Source organism: Procambarus clarkii, chromosome 83 (assembly GCF_040958095.1).
Source record: "Procambarus clarkii isolate CNS0578487 chromosome 83, FALCON_Pclarkii_2.0, whole genome shotgun sequence".
Taxonomy (NCBI): Eukaryota; Metazoa; Arthropoda; class Malacostraca; order Decapoda; family Cambaridae; genus Procambarus; species Procambarus clarkii.
Window position 1 is genome coordinate 17,224,936 of NC_091232.1, and position 24,832 is coordinate 17,249,767.

General features: G+C 54.7%; 1 protein-coding gene across 1 annotated transcript in view; it reads left to right on the forward strand.

Annotated features, from left to right (window-relative positions):
- The window catches only part of LOC138358465 (uncharacterized), a 137,724-nt gene that overhangs the window by 40,020 nt on the left and 72,872 nt on the right, over nucleotides 1–24,832 (forward strand). Inside the window, exon 2 of the mRNA XM_069316456.1 lies at nucleotides 13,826–14,041. Coding sequence (XP_069172557.1) covers nucleotides 13,826–14,041 — 216 coding nt within the window. The remainder of the gene's footprint in view (nucleotides 1–13,825; nucleotides 14,042–24,832) is intronic.

The following is a 24,832-nucleotide window of genomic DNA, read 5'->3' on the forward strand; positions in this document are numbered from 1 at the left end:
TTGTGGCTCAGGTTGTGGTGCAGGTTGTGGCTCAGGTTGTGGTGCAGGTTGTGGTGCAGGTTGTGGTGCAGGCTGTGGTGCAGGTTGTGGTGCAGGTTGTGGTGTAGGTTTTGGCTCAGGTTGTGGTGCAGGTTGTGGTGCTGGTGTTGATGCACGTTGTGGTGCAGGTTGTGGTGAAGGTTGTTGTGCAGGTTGTAGTGCAGGTTGTGGTGTTATTTGTGGTGCTGGTTGTGGTGCAGGTTGTGGTGCAGGTTGTGGTACAGGTTGTGGTGCTGGTTGTGGTTCTGGTTGTGGTGCAGGTTGAGGTGCAGGTTGGGGTGCTGGTTGTGGTGCAGGTTGTGGTGCAGGTTGTGGTGCAGGTTGTGGTGCAGGTTGTTGTGCAGGTTGTGGTGCAGGTTGTGATGCAGGTTGTGGTGCTGGTTGTGGTGCAGGTTATTGTGCTGGTTGTGGTGCAGGTTGTTGCGCAGATTGTGGTGCTGGTTGTGGTGCTGGTTGTGGTGCAGGTTTTGGTGCAGGTTGTGGTGCAGGTTGTTATGCTGGTTGTGGTGCTGGTTGTGGTGCTGGTTATGGTGCTGGTTGTGGTGCAGGTTGTGGTGCAGGTTGTGGTGCAGGTTGTTGTGCAGGTTGTGGTGCAGGTTGTGATGCAGGTTGTGGTTCTGGTTGTGGTGCAGGTTGTGGTGCAGGTTGTGTTGTAGGTTGTTTTGCAGGTTGTGGCTCAGGTTGTGGTGCAGGTTGTGGTGCTGGTTATGGTGCAGGTTGTGGTGCAGGTTGTGGTGCAGGTTATTGTGCATGTTGTGGTCTAGGTTGTAGTGCAGGTTGTGGTGCAGGTTGTGGTGCAGGCTGTGGTGCAGGTTGTGGTGCTGGTGGTGATGCAGAATGTGGTGCACGTTGTGGTGCAGGTTGTTGTGCAGGTTGTGGTGCAGGTTGTGGTGCAGGCTGTGGTGCAGGTTGTGGTGCTGGTGGTGATGCAGAATGTGGTGCACGTTGTGGTGCAGGTTATTGTGCAGGTTGTGGTCTAGGTTGTAGTGCAGGTTGTGGTGCAGGTTGTGGTGCAGGTTGTGGTGCAGGTTGTGTTGTAGGTTGTTTTGCAGGTTGTGGCTCAGGTTGTGGTGCAGGTTGTGGTGCTGGTTGTGGTGCAGGTTGTGGTGCAGGTTGTGGTGCAGGTTATTGTGCAGGTTGTGGTCTAGGTTGTAGTGCAGGTTGTGGTGCAGGTTGTGGTGCAGGTTGTGGTGCAGGTTGTGGTGAAGGTTGTTGTGCTGGTTGTGGTGCAGGTTGTGGTGCTGGTTGTGGTGCACGTTGTGGTGCAGGTTGTTGAGCAGGTTGTGGTGCTGGTTGTGGTGCAGGTTGTGGTGCAGGTTGTGTTGTAGGTTGTTTTGCAGGTTGTGGCTCAGGTTGTGGTGCAGGTTGTGGTGCTATTGGTGGTGCAAGTTGTGGTGCAGGTTGTGGTGCAGGTTATTGTGCATGTTGTGGTCTAGGTTGTAGTGCAGGTTGTGGTGCAGGTTGTGGTGCAGGCTGTGGTGCAGGTTGTGGTGAAGGTTGTGGTGCTGGTTGTGGTGCAGGTTGTGGTGCTGGTTGTGGTGCACGTTGTGGTGCAGGTTGTTGAGCAGGTTGTGGTGCTGGTTGTGGTGCTGGTTGTTGTGCTAGTTGTGGTGCAGGTTGTGGTGCAGGTTGTGGTGCAGGTTGTTGGGCTGGTTGTGGTGGTGGTTGTGGTAGTGGTTGTGGTGCTGGTTGTGGTGCAGGTTGTAGTGCAGGTTGTGATGCAGGTTGTAGTGCAGGTTGTAGTGCAGGTGGTGGTGCAGGTTGTGTTGCAGGTTGTGGTGCAGGTTGTGGTGAAGGTTGTGGTGCAGGATATGGTGCAGGTTGTTGTGCAGGTGGTGGTCGAGGTTGTGGTGCAGGTTGTGGTGCAGGTTGCTGTGCAGGTTGTTGTGCAGGTTGTGGCTCAGGTTGTGGTGCAGGTTGTGGTGCTGGTGGTGATGCAGAATGTGGTGCACGTTGTGGTGCAGGTTGTTGTGCAGGTTGTGGCTAAGGTTGTGGTGCAGGTTGTGGCTCAGGTTGTGGTGCAGGTTGTGGTCGATCATGTGGTACAGGTTGTTGCGCAGGTTGTGGTCGAGGTTGTGGTGCAGGTTGTGGTCGAGGTTGAGGTGCAGGTTGTGGCCGAGATTGTGGTGCAAGTTGTGGTCGAGGTTGTGGTGCAGGTTGTGGTGTTATTTGTGGTGCTGGTTGTGGTGCAGGTTGTGGTGCAGGTTGTGGTACAGGTTGTGGTGCTGGTTGTGGTTCTGGTTGTGGTGCAGGTTGAGGTGCAGGTTGGGGTGCTGGTTGTGGTGCAGGTTGTGGTGCAGGTTGTGGTGCAGGTTGTGGTGCAGGTTGTTGTGCAGGTTGTGGTGCAGGTTGTGATGCAGGTTGTGGTGCTGGTTGTGGTGCAGGTTATGGTGCTGGTTGTGGTGCAGGTTGTTGCGCAGATTGTGGTGCTGGTTGTGGTGCTGGTTGTGGTGCAGGTTTTGGTGCAGGTTGTGGTGCAGGTTGTTATGCTGGTTGTGGTGCTGGTTGTAGTGCTGGTTATGGTGCTGGTTGTGGTGCAGGTTGTGGTGCAGGTTGTGGTGCAGGTTGTTGTGCAGGTTGTGGTGCAGGTTGTGATGCAGGTTGTGGTTCTGGTTGTGGTGCAGGTTGTGGTGCAGGTTGTGTTGTAGGTTGTTTTGCAGGTTGTGGCTCAGGTTGTGGTGCAGGTTGTGGTGCTGGTTATGGTGCAGGTTGTGGTCCAGGTTGTGGTGCAGGTTATTGTGCATGTTGTGGTCTAGGTTGTAGTGCAGGTTGTGGTGCAGGTTGTGGTGCAGGCTGTGGTGCAGGTTGTGGTGCTGGTGGTGATGCAGAATGTGGTGCACGTTGTGGTGCAGGTTGTTGTGCAGGTTGTGGCTAAGGTTGTGGTGCAGGTTGTGGCTCAGGCTGTGGTGCAGGTTGTGGTGCAGGTTGTGGCTCAGGTTGTGGTGCAGGTTGTGGTGCTGGTTGTAGTGCAGGTTGTTGTGCAGGTTGTGGCGCTGGTTGTGGTGCTGGTTGTGGTGCTAGTTGTGGTGCAGGTTGTGGTGCAGATTGTGGTGCAGGTTGTGGTGCTGGTTGTGGTGCAGGTTGTTGTGCTAGTTGTGGTGCAGGTTGTGGTGCAGGTTGTGGTGCTGATTGTGGTGCTGGTTGTGGTGCAGGTTGAGGTGCAGGTTGTGGTGCAGGTTGTATTGCAGGTTGTGATGCAGGTTGTGGTGCTGGTTGTTGTGCAGGTTGTGGTGCATGTTGTGGAGAAGGTTGTTGTGCAGGTTGTGGTGCTGGTTGTGGTGCAGGTTTAGGGGCTTGTTGTGGTGCAGGTTGTGGTGCAGGTTGTGGTGCAGGTTGCGGTGCTGGTTGTGGTGCAGGTTGTTGTGCTAGTTGTGGTGCAGGTTGTGGTGCAGGTTGTGGCGCTGATTGTGGTGCTGGTTGTGGTGCAGGTTGTGGTGCAGGTTGTGGTGCAGGTTGTAGTGCAGGTTGTAGTGCAGGTAGTGGTGCAGGTTGTGGTGCAGGTTGTGGTGCAGGTTTTGGTGCAGGTTGTAGTGCAGGTTGTGGTGCAGGTTGTGGTTCAGGTTGTGGTGCAGGTTGTGGTGCAGGTTGTGGTGCAAGTTGTGGTGCAGGTTGTGGTGCAGGTTGTGGTGTAGGTTGTGGTGCAGGTGGTTGTGCAGGTTGTTGTGAAGGTTGTGGTCGAGGTTGTAGTGCAGGTTGTGGTGCCAGTTGTAATGCAGGTTAGTGTTCAGGTTGTTGTTCAGGTTGTGGTGCAGGTTGTGGTGCAGGGCGTGGCTCAGGTTGTGGTGCAGATTGTGGTGCTGGTTGTAATGCAGGTTATTGTGCATGTTATTGTGCAGGTTGTGGTCTAGGTTGTAGTGCAGGTTGTGGTGCAGGTTTTGGTGCAGGTTGTGGTGAAGGTTGTGGTGCAGGTTGTGGTGAAGGTTGTGTTAAAAGTTGTGGTCGAGGTTGTAGTGCAGGTTGTGGTGCAGGTCGTGGTGCAGGTTGTTGTGCAGGTTGTGGTGCTGGTGGTGATGCAGGTTGTGGTGCAGGTTGTAGTACAGGTTGTTGTGCAGGTTGTTGTGCAGGTTGTGGCTCAGGTTGTGGTGCAGGTTGTGGCTCAGGTTGTGGTGCAGGTTGTGGTGCAGGTTGTGGTGCAGGCTGTGGTGCAGGTTGTGGTGAAGGTTGTGGTGTAGGTTTTGGCTCAGGTTGTGGTGCAGGTTGTGGTGCTGGTGTTGATGCACGTTGTGGTGCAGGTTGTGGTGAAGGTTGTTGTGCAGGTTGTGGTGCAGGTTGTGGGGCTGATTGTGGCGCTGGTTGTGGCGTAGGTTGTGGTGCAGGTTGTGGTCGAGGTTGTGGTGCTGGTTGTGGCGCAGGTTGTGTTCGAGGTTGTGGTGCAGGTTGAGGTCGAGGTTGTGGTGCAGGTTGTGGCCGAGGTTGTGGTGCAGGTTGTGGTCGAGGTTGTGGTGCAGGTTGTGGTCGAAGTTGTGGTGCAGGTTGTGGTGCAGGATGTGGTGCTGGTTGTGGTGCTGGTTGTGATGCAGGTTGTGGTGCAGGTTATGGTGCAGGTTGTGGTGCAGGTTGTTGTGCAGGTTGTAGTGCAGGTTGTGGTGTTATTTGTGGTGCTGGTTGTGGTGCAGGTTGTGGTGCAGGTTGTGGTACAGGTTGTGGTGCTGGTTGTGGTTCTGGTTGTGGTGCAGGTTGAGGTGCAGGTTGGGGTGCTGGTTGTGGTGCAGGTTGTGGTGCAGGTTGTGGTGCAGGTTGTGGTGCAGGTTGTTGTGCAGGTTGTGGTGCAGGTTGTGATGCAGGTTGTGGTGCTGGTTGTGGTGCAGGTTATGGTGCTGGTTGTGGTGCAGGTTGTTGCGCAGATTGTGGTGCTGGTTGTGGTGCTGGTTGTGGTGCAGGTTTTGGTGCAGGTTGTGGTGCAGGTTGTTATGCTGGTTGTGGTGCTGGTTGTGGTGCTGGTTATGGTGCTGGTTGTGGTGCAGGTTGTGGTGCAGGTTGTGGTGCAGGTTGTTGTGCAGGTTGTGGTGCAGGTTGTGATGCAGGTTGTGGTTCTGGTTGTGGTGCAGGTTGTGGTGCAGGTTGTGTTGTAGGTTGTTTTGCAGGTTGTGGCTCAGGTTGTGGTGCAGGTTGTGGTGCTGGTTATGGTGCAGGTTGTGGTGCAGGTTGTGGTGCAGGTTATTGTGCATGTTGTGGTCTAGGTTGTAGTGCAGGTTGTGGTGCAGGTTGTGGTGCAGGCTGTGGTGCAGGTTGTGGTGCCGGTGGTGATGCAGAATGTGGTGCACGTTGTGGTGCAGGTTGTTGTGCAGGTTGTGGCTAAGGTTGTGGTGCAGGTTGTGGCTCAGGCTGTGGTGCAGGTTGTGGTGCAGGTTGTGGCTCAGGTTGTGGTGCAGGTTGTGGTGCTGGTTGTGGTGCAGGTTGTGGTGCAGGTTGTGGTGCAGGTTACTGTGCAGGTTGTGGTCTAGGTTGTGGTGCAGGTTGTGGTGCAGGTTGTGGTGCAGGTTGTGGCTCAGGTTGTGGTGCAGGTTGTGGTGCTGGTTGTGGTGCAGGTTGTGGTGCAGGTTGTAGTGCAGGTTATTGTGCAGGTTGTGGTCTAGGTTGTAGTGCAGGTTGTGGTGCAGGTTGTGGTGCAGGTTGTGGTGCAGGTTGTGTTGTAGGTTGTTTTGCAGGTTGTGGCTCAGGTTGTGGTGCAGGTTGTGGTGCTGGTTGTGGTGCAGGTTGTGGTGCAGGTTGTGGTGCAGGTTATTGTGCAGGTTGTGGTCTAGGTTGTAGTGCAGGTTGTGGTGCAGGTTGTGGTGCAGGTTGTGGTGCAGGTTGTGGTGAAGGTTGTTGTGCTGGTTGTGGTGCAGGTTGTGGTGCTGGTTGTGGTGCACGTTGTGGTGCAGGTTGTTGAGCAGGTTGTGGTGCTGGTTGTGGTGCAGGTTGTGGTGCAGGTTGTGTTGTAGGTTGTTTTGCAGGTTGTGGCTCAGGTTGTGGTGCAGGTTGTGGTGCTATTTGTGGTGCAGGTTGTGGTGCAGGTTGTGGTGCAGGTTATTGTGCATGTTGTGGTCTAGGTTGTAGTGCAGGTTGTGGTGCAGGTTGTGGTGCAGGCTGTGGTGCAGGTTGTGGTGAAGGTTGTGGTGCTGGTTGTGGTGCAGGTTGTGGTGCTGGTTGTGGTGCACGTTGTGGTGCAGGTTGTTGAGCAGGTTGTGGTGCTGGTTGTGGTGCTGGTTGTTGTGCTAGTTGTGGTGCAGGTTGTGGTGCAGGTTGTGGTGCAGGTTGTTGGGCTGGTTGTGGTGGTGGTTGTGGTGGTGGTTGTGGTGCTGGTTGTGGTGCAGGTTGTAGTGCAGGTTGTGGTGCAGGTTGTAGTGCAGGTTGTAGTGCAGGTGGTGGTGCAGGTTGTGTTGCAGGTTGTGGTGCAGGTTGTGGTGAAGGTTGTGGTGCAGGATATGGTGCAGGTTGTTGTGCAGGTGGTGGTCGAGGTTGTGGTGCAGGTTGTGGTGCAGGATGCTGTGCAGGTTGTTGTGCAGGTTGTGGCTCAGGTTGTGGTGCAGGTTGTGGTGCTGGTGGTGATGCAGAATGTGGTGCACGTTGTGGTGCAGGTTGTTGTGCAGGTTGTGGCTAAGGTTGTGGTGCAGGTTGTGGCTCAGGTTGTGGTGCAGGTTGTGGTCGATCATGTGGTACAGGTTGTTGCGCAGGTTGTGGTCGAGGTTGTGGTGCAGGTTGTGGTCGAGGTTGTGGTGCAGGTTGTGGCCGAGGTTGTGGTGCAAGTTGTGGTCGAGGTTGTGGTGCAGGTTGTGGTGTTATTTGTGGTGCTGGTTGTGGTGCAGGTTGTGGTGCAGGTTGTGGTACAGGTTGTGGTGCTGGTTGTGGTTCTGGTTGTGGTGCAGGTTGAGGTGCAGGTTGGGGTGCTGGTTGTGGTGCAGGTTGTGGTGCAGGTTGTGGTGCAGGTTGTTGTGCAGGTTGTGGTGCAGGTTGTGATGCAGGTTGTGGTGCTGGTTGTGGTGCAGGTTATGGTGCTGGTTGTGGTGCAGGTTGTTGCGCAGATTGTGGTGCTGGTTGTGGTGCTGGTTGTGGTGCAGGTTTTGGTGCAGGTTGTGGTGCAGGTTGTTATGCTGGTTGTGGTGCTGGTTGTAGTGCTGGTTATGGTGCTGGTTGTGGTGCAGGTTGTGGTGCAGGTTGTGGTGCAGGTTGTTGTGCAGGTTGTGGTGCAGGTTGTGATGCAGGTTGTGGTTCTGGTTGTGGTGCAGGTTGTGGTGCAGGTTGTGTTGTAGGTTGTTTTGCAGGTTGTGGCTCAGGTTGTGGTGCAGGTTGTGGTGCTGGTTATGGTGCAGGTTGTGGTGCAGGTTGTGGTGCAGGTTATTGTGCATGTTGTGGTCTAGGTTGTAGTGCAGGTTGTGGTGCAGGTTGTGGTGCAGGCTGTGGTGCAGGTTGTGGTGCTGGTGGTGATGCAGAATGTGGTGCACGTTGTGGTGCAGGTTGTTGTGCAGGTTGTGGCTAAGGTTGTGGTGCAGGTTGTGGCTCAGGCTGTGGTGCAGGTTGTGGTGCAGGTTGTGGCTCAGGTTGTGGTGCAGGTTGTGGTGCTGGTTGTGGTGCAGGTTGTGGTGCAGGTTGTGGTGCAGGTTATTGTGCAGGTTGTGGTCTAGGTTGTGGTGCAGGTTGTGGTGCAGGTTGTGGTGCAGGCTGTGGCTCAGGTTGTGGTGCAGGTTGTGGTGCTGGTTGTGGTGCAGGTTGTGGTGCAGGTTGTAGTGCAGGTTATTGTGCAGGTTGTGGTCTAGGTTGTAGTTCAGGTTGTGGTGCAGGTTGTGGTGCAGGTTGTGGTGCAGGTTGTGTTGTAGGTTGTTTTGCAGGTTGTGGCTCAGGTTGTGGTGCAGGTTGTGGTGCTGGTTGTGGTGCAGATTGTGGTGCAGGTTGTGGTGCAGGTTATTGTGCAGGTTGTGGTCTAGGTTGTAGTGCAGGTTGTGGTGCAGGTTGTGGTGCAGGTTGTGGTGCAGGTTTTGGTGAAGGTTGTTGTGCTGGTTGTGGTGCAGGTTGTGGTGCTGGTTGTGGTGCACGTTGTGGTGCAGGTTGTTGAGCAGGTTGTGGTGCTGGTTGTGGTGCAGGTTGTGGTGCAGGTTGTGTTGTAGGTTGTTTTGCAGGTTGTGGCTCAGGTTGTGGTGCAGGTTGTGGTGCTATTTGTGGTGCAGGTTGTGGTGCCGGTTGTGGTGCAGGTTATTGTGCATGTTGTGGTCTAGGTTGTAGTGCAGGTTGTGGTGCAGGTTGTGGTGCAGGCTGTGGTGCAGGTTGTGGTGAAGGTTGTGGTGCTGGTTGTGGTGCAGGTTGTGGTGCTGGTTGTGGTGCACGTTGTGGTGCAGGTTGTTGAGCAGGTTGTGGTGCTGGTTGTGGTGCTGGTTGTTGTGCTAGTTGTGGTGCAGGTTGTGGTGCAGGTTGTGGTGCAGGTTGTTGGGCTGGTTGTGGTGGTGGTTGTGGTGGTGGTTGTGGTGCTGGTTGTGGTGCAGGTTGTAGTGCAGGTTGTGGTGCAGGTTGTAGTGCAGGTTGTAGTGCAGGTGGTGGTGCAGGTTGTGTTGCAGGTTGTGGTGCAGGTTGTGGTGAAGGTTGTGGTGCAGGTTATGGTGCAGGTTGTTGTGCAGGTGGTGGTCGAGGTTGTGGTGCAGGTTGTGGTGCAGGTTGCTGTGCAGGTTGTTGTGCAGGTTGTGGCTCAGGTTGTGGTGCAGGTTGTGGTGCTGGTGGTGATGCAGAATGTGGTGCACGTTGTGGTGCAGGTTGTTGTGCAGGTTGTGGCTAAGGTTGTGGTGCAGGTTGTGGCTCAGGTTGTGGTGCAGGTTGTGGTCGATCATGTGGTGCAGGTTGTTGCGCAGGTTGTGGTCGAGGTTGTGGTGCAGGTTGTGGTCGAGGTTGTGGTGCAAGTTGTGGTCGAGGTTGTGGTGCAGGTTGTGGTCGAAGATGTTGTGCAGGTTGTGGTGCAGGTTGTGGTGCTGGTTGTGGTGCTGGTTGTGGTGCAGGTTGTGGTGAAGGTTGTGGTGCAGGTTGAGGTGCTGGTTGTGGTTCTGGTTGTGGTGCAGGTTGTGGTGCAGGTTGTGGTGCTGGTTGTTGTGCAGGTTTGTTGTGTAGGTTGTGGTGCAGGTTGTTGTGCAGGTTGTAGTGCAGGTTGTGATGCAGGTTGTGGTGCTGGTTGTGGTGCAGGTTGTGGTGCATGTTGTGGTGAAGGTTGTTGTGCAGGTTGTGGTGCTGGTTGTGGTGCATGTTGAGGGGCTAGTTGTGGTGTAGGTTGTGGTGCAGGTTATGGTGCAGGTTGTTGTGCTAGTTGTGGTGCAGGTTGTGGTGCAGGTTGAGGTGCAGGTTGTGGTGCTGATTGTGGTGCTGGTTGTGGTGCAGGTTGTGGTGCAGGTTGTTGTGCAGTTTATGGTGCTGGTTGTGGTGCTGGTTGTGGTGCTGGTGGTGATGCAGGTTGTGGTGCAGGTTGTGGTGCAGGTTGTTGTGCAGGTTGTTGTGCAGGTTGTGGCTCAGATTTTTTTGCAGGTTTAGGGGCTGGTTGTGGTGCAGGTTGTGGTGCAGGTTAAGAACATAAGAACATAAGAACAAAGGTAACTGCAGAAGGCCTATTGGCCCATACGAGGCAGCTCCTATTCTATAACCACCCAATCCCACTCATATACTTGTCCAACCCGTGCTTGAAACAATCGAGGGACCCCACCTCCACAATGTTACGCGGCAATTGGTTCCACAAATCAACAACCCTGTTACTGAACCAGTATTTACCCAAGTCTTTCCTAAATCTAAACTTATCCAATTTATATCCATTGTTTCGTGTTCTGTCCTGTGTTGATACTTTTAATACCCTATTAATATCCCCCCGGTTATGTCCATTCATCCACTTGTAAACCTCTATCATGTCACCCCTAACTCTTCGCCTTTCCAGTGAATGCAACTTAAGCTTTGTTAATCTTTCTTCATATGAAAGATTTCTAATTTGGGGAATTAACTTAGTCATCCTACGCTGGACACGTTCAAGTGAATTTATATCCATTCTATAATATTGTGAAGGTTGTGGTGCTGGTTGTGGTGCAGGTTTAGGGGCTGGTTGTGGTGCAGGTTGTGGTGCAGGTTGTGGTGCAGGTTGTTGTGCTAGTTGTGGTGCAGGTTGTGGTGCAGGTTGTGGTGCTGATTGTGGTGCTGGTTGTGGTGCAGGTTGTGGTGCAGGTTGTGGTGCAGGTTGTGGTGCAGGTTGTAGTGCAGGTAGTGGTGCAGGTTGTGGTCAGGTTGTGGTGCAGGTTGTGGTGCAGGTTGTAGTGCAGGTTGTGGTGCAGGTTGTGTTTCAGGTTGTGGTGCATGCAGGTTGTGGTGCAGGTTGTGGTGCAGGTTGTGGTGCAGGTTGTTGTGCAGGTTGTGGTGTAGGTTGTGGTGCAGGTTGTTGTGCAGGTTGTTGTGAAGGTTGTGGTCGAGGTTGTGGTGCAGGTTGTGGTGCCAGTTGTAATGCAGGTTAGTGTTCAGGTTGTTGTTCAGGTTGTGGTGCAGGTTGTGGTGCAGGGTGTGGCTCAGGTTGTGGTGCAGGTTGTGGCTCAGGTTGTGGTGCAGGTTGTGGTGCAGGTTGTGGTGCAGGCTGTGGTGCAGGTTGTGGTGCAGGTTGTGGTGCAGGTTGTGGTCGAGGTTGTGGTGCAGGTTGTGGTGCAGGTTGTGGTGCAGGTTGTCTTCGAGGTTGTGGTGCAGGTTGTGGTGCAGGTTGTGGTGCAGGTTGTGGTGCAGGTTGTGGTGAAGGTTGTGTTGCAGGTTGTGGTCGAGGTTGTGGTGCAGGTTGTGGTGCAGGTTGTGGAGCAGGTTGTGGTGAAGGTTGTGGTGCAGGTTGTGGTGAAGGTTGTGTTGCAGGTTGTGGTCGAGGTTGTGGTGCAGGTTGTGGTGCAGGTTGTGGTGCAGGTTGTTGTGCAGGTTGTGGCTCAGACTGTGGTGCAGGTTGTTGTGCTGGTGGTGATGCAGGTTGTGGTGCAGGTTGTGGTACAGGTTGTTGTGCAGGTTGTTGTGCAGGTTGTGGCTCAGGTTGTGGTGCAGGTTGTGGCTCAGGTTGTGGTTCAGGTTGTGGTGCAAGGTTGTGGTGCAGGCTGTGGTGCAATTTGTGGTGCAGGTTGTGGTGCAGGTTTTGGCTCAGGTTGTGGTGCAGGTTGTGGTGCTGGTGTTGATGCACGTTGTGGTGCAGGATGTGGTGAAGGTTGTTGTGCAGGTTGTGGTGCAGGTTGTGGTCGAGGTTGTGGTGCTGGTTGTGGCGCAGGTTGTGGTCGAGGTTGTGGTGCAGGTTGTGGTCGAGGTTGTGGTGCAGGTTGTGGCCGAGGTTGTGGTGCAGGTTGTGGTCGAGGTTGTGGTGCAGGTTGTGGTCGAAGCTGTGGTGCAGGTTGTGGTGCAGGATGTGGTGCTAGTTGTGGTGCTGGTTGTGGTGCAGGTTGTGGTGCAGGTTATGGTGCAGGTTGTGGTGCAGGTTGTTGTGCAGGTTGTAGTGCAGGTTGTGGTGCAGGTTGTGGTTCAGGTTGTGGTGCAGGTTGTGGTGCAGGTTGTGGTGCAGGTTGTGGTGCAGGTTGTGGTGCAGGTTGTGGTGTAGGTTGTGGTGCAGATTGTTGTGCAGGTTGTTGTGAAGGTTGTGGTCGAGGTTGTGGTGCAGGTTGTGGTGCCAGTTGTAATGCAGGTTAGTGTTCAGGTTGTTGTTCAGGTTGTGGTGCAGGTTGTGGTGCAGGGTGTGGCTCAGGTTGTGGTGCAGATTGTGGTGCTGGTTGTAATGCAGGTTATTGTGCATGTTATTGTGCAGGTTGTGGTCTAGGTTGTTGTGCAGGTTGTGGTGCAAGTTGTGGTGCAGGTTGTTGTGAAGGTTGTGGTGCAGGTTGTGGTGAAGGTTGTGTTGCAGGTTGTGGTCGAGGTTGTGGTGCAGGTTGTGGTGCAGGTTGTGGTGCAGGTTGTTGTGCAGGTTGTGGCTCAGACTATGGTGCAGGTTGTGGTGCTGGTGTTGATGCACGTTGTAGTGCAGGTTGTGGTGAAGGTTGTTGTGCAGGTTGTTGTGTAGGTTGTGGGGCTGATTGTGGCGCTGGTTGTGTCGTAGGTTGTGGTGCAGGTTGTGGTCGAGGTTGTGGTGCTGGTTGTGGCGCAGGTTGTGGTCGAGGTTGTGGTGCAGGTTGTGGTCGAAGTTGTGGTGCAGGTTGTGGTGCAGGATGTGGTGCTGGTTGTGGTGCTGGTTGTGGTGCAGGTTGTGGTGCAGGTTATGTTGCAGGTTGTGGTGCAGGTTGTGGTGCAGGTTGTAGTGCAGGTTGTGGTGTTATTTGTGGTGCTGGTTGTGGTGCAGGTTGTGGTGCAGGTTGTGGTACAGGTTGTGGTGCAGGTTGTGGTGCAGGTTGTGGTGCAGGTTGTGGTGCAGGTTGTTGTGCAGGTTGTGGTACAGGTTGTGATGCAGGTTGTGGTGCTGGTTGTGGTGCAGGTTGTGGTGCTGGTTGTGGTGCAGGTTGTTGCGCAGGTTGTGGTGCTGGTTGTGGTGCTGGTTGTGGTGCAGGTTTTGGTGCAGGTTGTGGTGCAGGTTGTTATGCTGGTTGTGGTGCTGGTTGTGGTGCTGGTTATGGTGCTGGTTGTGGTGCAGGTTGTGGTGCAGGTTGTGGTGCAGGTTGTTGTGCAGGTTGTGGTGCAGGTTGTGATGCAGGTTGTGGTTCTGGTTGTGGTGCAAGTTGTGGTGCAGGTTGTGTTGTAGGTTGTTTTGCAGGTTGTGGCTCAGGTTGTGGTGCAGGTTGTGGTGCTGGTTGTGGTGCAGGTTGTGGTGCAGGTTGTGGTGCAGGTTATTGTGCAGGTTGTGGTCTAGGTTGTGGTGCAGGTTGTGGTGCAGGTTGTGGTGCAGGTTGTGGCTCAGGTTGTGGTGCAGGTTGTGGTGCTGGTTGTGGTGCAGGTTGTGGTGCAGGTTGTAGTGCAGGTTATTGTGCAGGTTGTGGTCTAGGTTGTAGTGCAGGTTGTGGTGCAGGTTGTGGTGCAGGTTGTGGTGCAGGTTGTGTTGTAGGTTGTTTTGCAGGTTGTGGCTCAGGTTGTGGTGCAGGTTGTGGTGATGGTTGTGGTGCAGGTTGTGGTGCAGGTTGTGGTGCAGGTTATTGTGCAGGTTGTGGTCTAGGTTGTAGTGCAGGTTGTGGTGCAGGTTGTGGTGCAGGTTGTGGTGCAGGTTGTGGTGAAGGTTGTTGTGCTGGTTGTGGTTCAGGTTGTGGTGCTGGTTGTGGTGCACGTTGTGGTGCAGGTTGTTGAGCAGGTTGTGGTGCTGGTTGTGGTGCTGGTTGTTGTGCTAGTTGTGGTGCAGGTTGTGGTGCAGGTTGTGGTGCAGGTTGTTGGGCTGGTTGTGGTGGTGGTTGTGGTGGTGGTTGTGGTGCTTGTTGTGGTGCAGGTTGTAGTGCAGGTTGTGGTGCAGGTTGTAGTGCAGGTTGTAGTGCAGGTAGTGGCGCAGGTTGTGTTGCAGGTTGTGGTGCAGGTTGTGGTGCAGGTTGTGGTGCAGGTTGTTGTGCAGGTTGTGGTCGAGGTTGTGGTGCAGGTTGTGGTGCAGATTGTTGTGCACTTTGTGGTGCAGGTTGTGGTGCAGTTTGTTGTGAAGGTTGTGGTGCAGGTTGTGATGCAGGTTGTTGTGCAGGTTGTTGTGCAGGTTGTGGCTCAGGTTGTGGTGCAGGTTGTGGTGCAGGTTGTTGTGCAGGTTGTTGTGCAGGTTGTGGCTCAGGTTGTGGTGCAGGTTGTGGTGCTGGTGGTGATGCAGAATGTGGTGCACGTTGTGGTGCAGGTTGTTGTGCAGGTTGTGGCTAAGGTTGTGGTGCAGGTTGTGGCTCAGGTTGTGGTGCAGGTTGTGGTGCAGGTTGTGGCTAAGGTTGTGGTGCAGGTTGTGGCTCAGGTTGTGGTGCAGGTTGCGGTCGATGATGTGGTGCAGGTTGTGGTCGAGGTTGTGGTGCAGGTTGTGGTCGAGGTTGAGGTGCAGGTTGTGGCCGAGGTTGTGGTACAAGTTGTGGTCGAGGTTGTGGTGCAGGTTGTGGTCGAAGTTGTGGTGCAGGTTGTGGTGCAGGTTGTGGTGCTGGTTGTGGTGCTGGTTGTGGTGCAGGTTGTGGTGAAGGTTGTGGTGCAGGTTGAGGTGCTGGTTGTGGTTCTGGGTTTTGTGCAGGTTGTGGTGCAGGTTGTGGTGCTGGTTGTTGTGCAGGTTTGTTGTGCAGGTTGTGGTGCAGGTTGTTGTGCAGGCTGTGGTGCAGGTTGTGATGCAGGTTGTGGTGCTGGTTGTGGTGCAGGTTGTGGTGCATGTTGTGGTGAAGGTTGTTGTGCAGGTTGTGGTGCTGGTTGTGGTGCATGTTGAGGGGCTAGTTGTGGTGTAGGTTGTGGTGCAGGTTGTGGTGCAGGTTGTGGTGCTGGTTGTGGTGCAGGTTGTTGTGCTAGTTGTGGTGCAGGTTGTGGTGCAGGTTGTGGTGCAGGTTGTGGTGCTGATTGTGGTGCTGGTTGTGGTGCAGGTTGTGGTGCAGGTTGTTGTGCAGGTTGTGGTGCTGGTTGTGGTGCTGGTTGTGGTGCTGGTGGTGATGCAGGTTGTGGTGCAGGTTGTGGTGCAGGTTGTTGTGCAGGTTGTTGTGCAGGTTGTGGCTCAGCTTTTGGTGCAGGTTTAGTGGCAGGTTGTGGTGCAGGTTGTGGTGCAGGTTGTGGTGCTAGTTGTGGTGCAGGTTTAGGGGCTGGTTGTGGTGCAGGTTGTGGTGCAGGTTGTGGTGCAGGTTTTGGTGCTGGTTGTGGTGCAGGTTGTTGTGCTAGTTGTGGTGCAGGTTGTGGTGCAGGTTGTGGTGCTGATTGTGGTGCTGGTTGTGGTGCAGGTTGTGGTGCAGGTTGTGGTGCAGGTTGTAGTGCAGGTTATAATGCAGGTAGTGGTGCAGGTTGTGGTCTAGGTTGTAGTGCAGGTTGTGGTGCAGGTTGTGGTGCAGGTTGTTGTGAAGGTTGTGGTGCAGGTTGTGGTGAAGGTTGTGTTGCAGGTTGTGGTCGAGGTTGTGGTGCAGGTTGTGGTGCAGGTTGTGGTGCAGGTTGTTGTGCAGGTTGTGGCTCAGATTGTGGTGCAGGTTGTGGTGCTGGTGGTGATGCAGGTTGTGGTGCAGGTTGTGGTACAGGTTGTTGTGCAGGTTGTTGTGCAGCTTGTGGCTCAGGTTGTGGTGCAGGTTGTAGCTCAGGTTGTGGTGCAGGTTGTGGTGCAGGTTGTGGTGCAGGCTTTGGTGCAGGTTGTGGTGCAGGCTGTGGAGCAGGTTGTGGTGCAGGTTGTGGTGCAGGTTTTGGCTCAGGTTGTGGTGCAGGTTGTGGTGCTGGTGTTGATGCACGTTGTGGTGCAGGTTGTGGTGAAGGTTGTTGTGCAGGTTGTGGTGCAGGTTGTGGGGCTGATTGCGGCGCTGGTTGTGGCGTAGGTTGTGGTGCAGGTTGAGGTCGAGGTTGTGGTGCTGGTTGTGGCGCAGGTTGTGTTCGAGGTTGTGGTGCAGGTTGTTGTCGAGGTTGTGGTGCAGGTTGTGGCCGAGGTTGTGGTGCAGGTTGTGGTCGAGGTTGTGGTGCAGGTTGTGGTCGAAGCTGTGGTGCAGGTTGTGGTGCAGGATGTGGTGCTAGTTGTGGTGCTGTTTGTGGTGCAGGTTGTGGTGCAGGTTATGGTGCAGGTTGTGGTGCAGGTTGTTGTGCAGGTTGTAGTGCAGGTTGTGGTGCAGGTTGTGGTGCTGGTTGTGGTTCTGGTTGTGGTGCAGGTTGTGGTGCAGGTTGTGGTGCAGGTTGTGCAGGTTGTGGTGCAGGTTGTGATGCAGGTTGTGGTGCTGGTTGTGGTGCAGGTTGTGGTGCTGGTTGTGGTGCAGGTTGTTGCGCAGGTTGTGGTGCTGGTTGTGGTGCTGGTTGTGGTGCAGGTTTTAGTGCAGGTTGTGGTGCAGGTTGTTATGCTGGTGGTGGTGCTGGTTGTGGTGCTGGTTATGGTGCAGGTTGTGGTGCAGGTTGTGGTGCAGGTTGTTGTGCAGGTTGTGGTGCAGGTTGTGATGCAGGTTGTGGTTTTGGTTGTGGTGCAGGTTGTGGTGCAGGTTGTGTTGTAGGTTGTTTTGCAGGTTGTGGCTCAGGTTGTGGTGCAGGTTGTGGTGCTGGTTGGGGTGCAGGTTGTGGTGCAGGTTGTGATGCAGGTTATTGTGCAGGTTGTGGTCTAGGTTGTACTGCAGGTTGTGGTGCAGGTTGTGGTGCAGGTTGTGGTGCAGGTTGTGGTGAAGGTTGTGGTGCTGGTTGTGGTGCAGGTTGTGGTGCTGGTTGTGGTGCACGTTGTGGTGCAGGTTGTTGAGCAGGTTGTGGTGCAGGTTGTGGTGTTGGTTGTGGTTCTGGTTGTGGTGCAGGTTGTGGTGCAGGTTGTGGTGCTGGTTGTGATGCAGGTTGTGGTGCTGGTTGTGGTGCAGGTTGTGGTGCATGTTGTGGTGAAGGTTGTTGTGCAGGTTGTGGTGCTGGTTGTGGTGCAGGTTGTGGTGCTGGTTGTGGTGCAGGTTGTGGTGCATGTTGTGGTGAAGGTTGTTGTGCAGGTTGAGGTGCTGGTTGTGGTGCAGGTTTAGGGGCTGGTTGTGGTCCAGGTTGTGGTGCAGGGTGTGGTGCAGGTTGTGGTGCTGGTTCTGGTGCAGGTTGTTGTGCTAGTTGTGGTGCAGGTTGTGGTGCAGGTTGTGGTGCTGATTGTGGTGCTGGTTGTGGTGCAGGTTGTGGTGCAGGTTGTGGTGCAGGTTGTAGTGCAGGTTGTAGTGCAGGTAGTGGTGCAGGTTGTGGTGCAGGTTGTGGTGCAGGTTTAGGGGCTGGTTGTGGTCCAGGTTGTGGTGCAGGTTGTGGTGCAGGTTGTGGTGCTGGTTCTGGTGCAGGTTGTTGTGCTAGTTGTGGTGCAGGTTGTGGTGCAGGTTGTGGTGCTGATTGTGGTGCTGGTTGTGTTGCAGGTTGTGGTGCAGGTTGTGGTGCAGGTTGTAGTGCAGGTTGTAGTGCAGGTAGTGGTGCAGGTTGTGGTGCAGGATGTGGTGCAGGTTGTGGTGCAGGTTGTAGTTCAGGTTGTGGTGCAGGTTGTAGAGCAGGTTGTGGTGTTATTTGTGGTGCTGGTTGTGGTGCAGGTTGTGGTGCAGGTTGTGGTACAGGTTGTGGTGCTGGTTGTGGTGAAGGTTGTTGAGCAGGTTCTGGTGCAGGTTGTGGGGCTGGTTGTGGCGCAGGTTGTGGTCGAGGTTGTGGTGCAGGTTGTGGTCGAGGTTGTGGTGCAGGTTGTGGCCGAGGTTGTGGTGCAGGTTGTGGTCGAGGTTGTGGTGCAGGTTGTGGTCGAAGTTGTGGTGCAGGTTGTGGTGCAGGATGTGGTGCTGGTTGTGGTGCTGGTTGTGGTGCAGGTTGTGGTGCAGGTTATGGTGCAGGTTGTGGTGCAGGTTGTTGTGCAGGTTGTAGAGCAGGTTGTGGTGTTATTTGTGGTGCTGGTTGTGGTGCAGGTTGTGGTGCAGGTTGTGGTACAGGTTGTGGTGCTGGTTGTGGTGCAGGTTGTTGCGCAGGTTGTGGTGCTGGTTGTGGTGCTGGTTGTGGTGCAGGTTTTGGTGCAGGTTGTGGTGCAGGTTGTTATGCTGGTTGTGGTGCTGGTTGTGGTGCTGGTTATGGTGCTGGTTGTGGTGCAGGTTGTGGTGCTGGTTGTTGTGCAGGTTGTGGTGCAGGTTGTGATGCAGGTTGTGGTTCTGGTTGTGGTGCAAGTTGTGGTGCAGGTTGTGTTGTAGGTTGTGGTGCAGGTTGTTATGCTGGTTGTGGTGCTGGTTGTGGTGCTGGTTATGGTTCTGGCTGTGGTGCAGGTTGTGGTGCAGGTTGTTGTGCAGGTTGTGGTGCAGGTTGTGATGCAGTTTGTGGTTCTGGTTGTGGTGCAAGTTGCGGTGCAGGTTGTGTTGTAGGTTGTTTTGCAGGTTGTGGCTCAGGTTGTGGTGCAGGTTGTGGTGCTGGTTGTGGTGCAGGTTGTGGTGCAGGTTGTGGTGCAGGTTATTGTGCAGGTTGTGGTCTAGGTTGTAGTGCAGGTTGTGGTGCAGGTTGTGGTGCAGGTTATGGTGCAGGTTGTGGTGAAGGTTGTAGTGCTGGTTTTGGTGCAGGTTGTGGTGCTGGTTGTGATGCACGTTGTGGTGCAGGTTGTTGAGCAGGTTGTGGTGCTGGTTGTGGTGCTGGTTGTTGTGCTAGTTGTGGTGCAGGTTGTGGTGCAGGTTGTGGTGCAGGTTGTTGGGCTGGTTGTGGTGGTGGTTGTGGTGGTGGTTGTGGTGCTGGTTGTGGTGCAGGTTGTAGTCCAGGTTGTGGTGCAGGTTGTAGTGCAGGTTGTAGTGCAGGTGGTGGTGCAGGTGGTGGTGCAGGTTGTGGTGCAGGTTGTTGTGCAGGTTGTGGTCGAGGTTGTGGTGCAGGTTGTGGTGCAGATTGCTGTGCACTTTGTGGTGCAGGTTGTTGTGCAGGTTGTGGTGAAGGTTGTGGTGCAGGTTGTGGTGCAGGTTGTTGTGCAGGTTGTGGTCGAGGTTGTGGTGCTGGTGGTGATGCAGGTTGTGGTGCAGGTTGTGGTGCAGGTTGTTGTGCAGGTTGTGGTCGAGGTTGTGGTGCAGGTTGTGGTGCAGGTTGTTGTGCAGGTTGTTGTGCAGGTTGTGGCTCAGGTTGTGGTGCAGGTTGTGGTGCTGGTGGTGATGCAGAATGTGGTGCACGTTGTGGTGCAGGTTGTGGTGCAGGTTGTGGCTAAGGTTGTGGTGCAGGCTGTGACTCAGGTTGTGGTGCAGGTTGTGGTCGATGATGTGGTGCAGGTTGTGGCGCAGGTTGTGGTCGAGGTTGCGGTGCAGGTTGTGGTCGAGGTTGAGGTGCAGGTTGTGGCCGAGGTTGTGGTGCAAGTTGTGGTCGAGGTTGTGGTGCAGGTTGTGGTCGAAGTTGTGGTGCAGGTTGTGGTGCAGGTTGTGGTGCTGGTTGTGGTGCTGGTTGTGGTGCAGGTTGTAGTGAAGGTTGTGGTGCAGGTTGAGGTGCTGGTTGTGGTTCTGGTTGTGGTGCAGGTTGTGGTGCAGGTTGTGGTGCTGGTTGTTGTGCAGGTTTGTTGTGTAGGTTGTGGTGCAGGTTGTTGTGCAGGTTGTTGTGCAGGTTGTGGTGCAGGTTGTGATGCAGGTTGTGGTGCTGGTTGTGGTGCAGGTTGTGGTGCATGTTGTGGTGAAGGTTGTTGTGCAGGTTGTAGTGCAGGTTGTGGTGCTGGTTGTGGTGCTGGTTGTGGTGCAGGTTGTAGTGAAGGTTGTGGTGCAGGCTGTGGTGCTGATTGTGGTGCTGGTTGTGGTGCAGGTTGTGGTGCAGGTTGTTGTGCAGGTTGTGGTGCTGGTTGTGGTGCAGGTTGTTGTGCAGGTTGTTGTGCAAGTTGTGGCTCAGCTTTTGGTGCAGGTTTAGGGGCTGGTTGTGGTGCAGGTTGTGGTGCAGGTTGTGGTGCTGGTTGTGGTGCAGGTTTAGGGGCTGGTTGTGGTGCAGGTTGTGGTGCAGGTTGTGGTGCAGGTTGTGGTGCTGGTTGTGGTGCAGGTTGTTGTGCTAAGTGTGGTGCAGGTTGTGGTGCAGGTTGTGGTGCTGGTTGTGGTGCTGGTTGTGGTGCAGGTTGTGGTGCAGGTTGTGGTGCAGGTTGTAGTGCAGGTTGTGGTGCAGGTTGTGGTTCAGGTTGTGGTGCAGGTTGTGGTGCAGGTTGTGGTGCAGGTTGTGGTGCAGGTTGTGGTGTAGGATGTGGTGCAGGTTGTTGTGCAGGTTGTTGTGAAGGTTGTGGTCGAGGTTGTGGTGCAGGTTGTGGTGCCAGTTGTAATGCAGGTTAGTTTTCAGGTTGTTGTTCAGGTTGTGGTGCAGGTTGTGGTGCAGGGTGTGGCTCAGGTTGTGGTGCAGATAGTGGTGCTGGTTGTAATGCAGGTTATTGTGCATGTTATTGTGCAGGTTGTGGTCTAGGTTGTAGTGCAGGTTGTGGTGCAGGTTGTGGTGCAGGTTGTGGTGAAGGTTGTGGTGCAGGTTGTAGTGAAGGTTGTGTTGCAGGTTGTGGTCGAGGTTGTGGTGCAGGTTGTGGTGCAGTTTGTGGTGCAGGTTGTTGTGCAGGTTGTGGCTCAGACTGTGGTGCAGGTTGTGGTGCTGGTGGTGATGCAGGTTGTGGTGCAGGTTGTGGTACAGGTTGTTGTGCAGGTTGTTGTGCAGGTTGTGGCTCAGGTTGTGGTGCAGGTTGTGGCTCAGGTTGTGGTGCAGGTTGTGGTGCAGGTTGTGGTGCAGGCTGTGGTGCAGGTTGTGGTGCAGGATGTGGTGCAGGTTTTGGCTCAGGTTGTGGTGCAGGTTTTGGCTCAGGTTGTGGTGCAGGTTGTGGTGCTGGTGTTGATGCACGTTGTGGTGCAGGTTGTGGTGAAGGTTGTTGTGCAGGTTGTGGTGCAGGTTGTGGGGCTGATTGCGGCGCTGGTTGTGGCGTAGGTTGTGGTGCAGGTTGTGGTCGAGGTTGTGGTGCTGGTTGTGGCGCAGGTTGTGTTCGAGGTTGTGGTGCAGGTTGTGGTCGAGGTTGTGGTGCAGGTTGTGGCCGAGGTTGTGGTGCAGGTTGTGGTCGAGCTTGTGGTGCAGGTTGTGGTCGAAGCTGTGGTGCAGGTTGTGGTGCAGGATGTGGTGCTTGTTGTGGTGCTGGTTGTGGTGCAGGTTGTGGTGCAGGTTATGGTGCAGGTTGTGGTGCAGGTTGTTGTGCAGGTTGTAGTGCAGGTTGTGGTGCAGGTTGTGGCCGAGGTTGTGGTGCAGGTTGTGGCCGAGGTTGTGGTGCAGGTTGTGGTCGAGGTTGTGGTGCAGGTTGTGGTCGAAGTTGTGGTGCAGGTTGTGGTGCAGGATGTGGTGCTGGTTGTGGTGCTGGTTGTGGTGCAGGTTGTGGTGCAGGTTATGGTGCAGGTTGTGGTGCAGGTTGTTGTGCAGGTTGTAGAGCAGGTTGTGGTGTTATTTGTGGTGCTGGTTGTGGTGCAGGTTGTGGTGCAGGTTGTGGTACAGGTTGTGGTGCTGGTTGTGGTGCAGGTTGTTGCGCAGGTTGTGGTGCTGGTTGTGGTGCTGGTTGTGGTGCAGGTTTTGGTGCAGGTTGTGGTGCAGGTTGTTATGCTGGTTGTGGTGCTGGTTGTGGTGCTGGTTATGGTGCTGGTTGTGGTGCAGGTTGTGGTGCTGGTTGTTGTGCAGGTTGTGGTGCAGGTTGTGATGCAGGTTGTGGTTCTGGTTGTGGTGCAAGTTGTGGTGCAGGTTGTGTTGTAGGTTGTGGTGCAGGTTGTTATGCTGGTTGTGGTGCTGGTTGTGGTGCTGGTTGTGGTGCAGGTTGTAGTGAAGGTTGTGGTGCAGGTTGAGGTGCTGGTTGTGGTTCTGGTTGTGGTGCAGGTTGTGGTGCAGGTTGTGGTGCTGGTTGTTGTGCAGGTTTGTTGTGTAGGTTGTGGTGCAGGTTGTTGTGCAGGTTGTTGTGCAGGTTGTGGTGCAGGTTGTGATGCAGGTTGTGGTGCTGGTTGTGGTGCAGGTTGTGGTGCATGTTGTGGTGAAGGTTGTTGTGCAGGTTGTAGTGCAGGTTGTGGTGCTGGTTGTGGTGCTGGTTGTGGTGCAGGTTGTAGTGAAGGTTGTGGTGCAGGCTGTGGTGCTGATTGTGGTGCTGGTTGTGGTGCAGGTTGTGGTGCAGGTTGTTGTGCAGGTTGTGGTGCTGGTTGTGGTGCAGGTTGTTGTGCAGGTTGTTGTGCAAGTTGTGGCTCAGCTTTTGGTGCAGGTTTAGGGGCTGGTTGTGGTGCAGGTTGTGGTGCAGGTTGTGGTGCTGGTTGTGGTGCAGGTTTAGGGGCTGGTTGTGGTGCAGGTTGTGGTGCAGGTTGTGGTGCAGGTTGTGGTGCTGGTTGTGGTGCAGGTTGTTGTGCTAAGTGTGGTGCAGGTTGTGGTGCAGGTTGTGGTGCTGATTGTGGTGCTGGTTGTGGTGCAGGTTGTGGTGCAGGTTGTGGTGCAGGTTGTAGTGCAGGTTGTGGTGCAGGTTGTGGTTCAGGTTGTGGTGCAGGTTGTGGTGCAGGTTGTGGTGCAGGTTGTGGTGCAGGTTGTGGTGTAGGATGTGGTGCAGGTTGTTGTGCAGGTTGTTGTGAAGGTTGTGGTCGAGGTTGTGGTGCAGGTTGTGGTGCCAGTTGTAATGCAGGTTAGTTTTCAGGTTGTTGTTCAGGTTGTGGTGCAGGTTGTGGTGCAGGGTGTGGCTCAGGTTGTGGTGCAGATAGTGGTGCTGGTTGTAATGCAGGTTATTGTGCATGTTATTGTGCAGGTTGTGGTCTAGGTTGTAGTGCAGGTTGTGGTGCAGGTTGTGGTGCAGGTTGTGGTGAAGGTTGTGGTGCAGGTTGTAGTGAAGGTTGTGTTGCAGGTTGTGGTCGAGGTTGTGGTGCAGGTTGTGGTGCAGTTTGTGGTGCAGGTTGTTGTGCAGGTTGTGGCTCAGACTGTGGTGCAGGTTGTGGTGCTGGTGGTGATGCAGGTTGTGGTGCAGGTTGTGGTACAGGTTGTTGTGCAGGTTGTTGTGCAGGTTGTGGCTCAGGTTGTGGTGCAGGTTGTGGCTCAGGTTGTGGTGCAGGTTGTGGTGCAGGTTGTGGTGCAGGCTGTGGTGCAGGTTGTGGTGCAGGATGTGGTGCAGGTTTTGGCTCAGGTTGTGGTGCAGGTTTTGGCTCAGGTTGTGGTGCAGGTTGTGGTGCTGGTGTTGATGCACGTTGTGGTGCAGGTTGTGGTGAAGGTTGTTGTGCAGGTTGTGGTGCAGGTTGTGGGGCTGATTGCGGCGCTGGTTGTGGCGTAGGTTGTGGTGCAGGTTGTGGTCGAGGTTGTGGTGCTGGTTGTGGCGCAGGTTGTGTTCGAGGTTGTGGTGCAGGTTGTGGTCGAGGTTGTGGTGCAGGTTGTGGCCGAGGTTGTGGTGCAGGTTGTGGTCGAGCTTGTGGTGCAGGTTGTGGTCGAAGCTGTGGTGCAGGTTGTGGTGCAGGATGTGGTGCTTGTTGTGGTGCTGGTTGTGGTGCAGGTTGTGGTGCAGGTTATGGTGCAGGTTGTGGTGCAGGTTGTTGTGCAGGTTGTAGTGCAGGTTGTGGTGCAGGTTGTGGCCGAGGTTGTGGTGCAGGTTGTGGCCGAGGTTGTGGTGCAGGTTGTGGTCGAGGTTGTGGTGCAGGTTGTGGTCGAAGTTGTGGTGCAGGTTGTGGTGCAGGATGTGGTGCTGGTTGTGGTGCTGGTTGTGGTGCAGGTTGTGGTGCAGGTTATGGTGCAGGTTGTGGTGCAGGTTGTTGTGCAGGTTGTAGAGCAGGTTGTGGTGTTATTTGTGGTGCTGGTTGTGGTGCAGGTTGTGGTGCAGGTTGTGGTACAGGTTGTGGTGCTGGTTGTGGTGCAGGTTGTTGCGCAGGTTGTGGTGCTGGTTGTGGTGCTGGTTGTGGTGCAGGTTTTGGTGCAGGTTGTGGTGCAGGTTGTTATGCTGGTTGTGGTGCTGGTTGTGGTGCTGGTTATGGTGCTGGTTGTGGTGCAGGTTGTGGTGCTGGTTGTTGTGCAGGTTGTGGTGCAGGTTGTGATGCAGGTTGTGGTTCTGGTTGTGGTGCAAGTTGTGGTGCAGGTTGTGTTGTAGGTTGTGGTGCAGGTTGTTATGCTGGTTGTGGTGCTGGTTGTGGTGCTGGTTATGGTGCTGGCTGTGGTGCAGGTTGTGGTGCAGGTTGTTGTGCAGGTTGTGGTGCAGGTTGTGATGCAGTTTGTGGTTCTGGTTGTGGTGCAAGTTGCGGTGCAGGTTGTGTTGTAGGTTGTTTTGCAGGTTGTGGCTCAGGTTGTGGTGCAGGTTGTGGTGCTGGTTGTGGTGCAGGTTGTGGTGCAGGTTGTGGTGCAGGTTATTGTGCAGGTTGTGGTCTAGGTTGTAGTGCAGGTTGTGGTGCAGGTTGTGGTGCAGGTTATGGTGCAGGTTGTGGTGAAGGTTGTAGTGCTGGTTTTGGTGCAGGTTGTGGTGCTGGTTGTGGTGCACGTTGTGGTGCAGGTTGTTGAGCAGGTTGTGGTGCTGGTTGTGGTGCTGGTTGTTGTGCTAGTTGTGGTGCAGGTTGTGGTGCAGGTTGTGGTGCAGGTTGTTGGGCTGGTTGTGGTGGTGGTTGTGGTGGTGGTTGTGGTGCTGGTTGTGGTGCAGGTTGTAGTGCAGGTTGTGGTGCAGGTTGTAGTGCAGGTTGTAGTGCAGGTGGTGGTGCAGGTGGTGGTGCAGGTTGTGGTGCAGGTTGTTGTGCAGGTTGTGGTCGAGGTTGTGGTGCAGGTTGTGGTGCAGACTGCTGTGCACTTTGTGGTGCAGGTTGTTGTGCAGGTTGTGGTGAAGGTTGTGGTGCAGGTTGTGGTGCAGGTTGTTGTGCAGGTTGTGGTCGAGGTTGTGGTGCTGGTGGTGATGCAGGTTGTGGTGCAGGTTGTGGTGCAGGTTGTTGTGCAGGTTGTGGTCGAGGTTGTGGTGCAGGTTGTGGTGCAGGTTGTTGTGCAGGTTGTTGTGCAGGTTGTGGCTCAGGTTGTGGTGCAGGTTGTGGTGCTGGTGGTGATGCAGAATGTGGTGCACGTTGTGGTGCACGTTGTTGTGCAGGTTGTGGCTAAGGTTGTGGTGCAGGCTGTGACTCAGGTTGTGGTGCAGGTTGTGGTCGATGATGTGGTGCAGGTTGTGGCGCAGGTTGTGGTCGAGGTTGCGGTGCAGGTTGTGGTCGAGGTTGAGGTGCAGGTTGTGGCCGAGGTTGTGGTGCAAGTTGTGGTCGAGGTTGTGGTGCAGGTTGTGGTCGAAGTTGTGGTGCAGGTTGTGGTGCAGGTTGTGGTGCTGGTTGTGGTGCTGGTTGTGGTGCAGGTTGTAGTGAAGGTTGTGGTGCAGGTTGAGGTGCTGGTT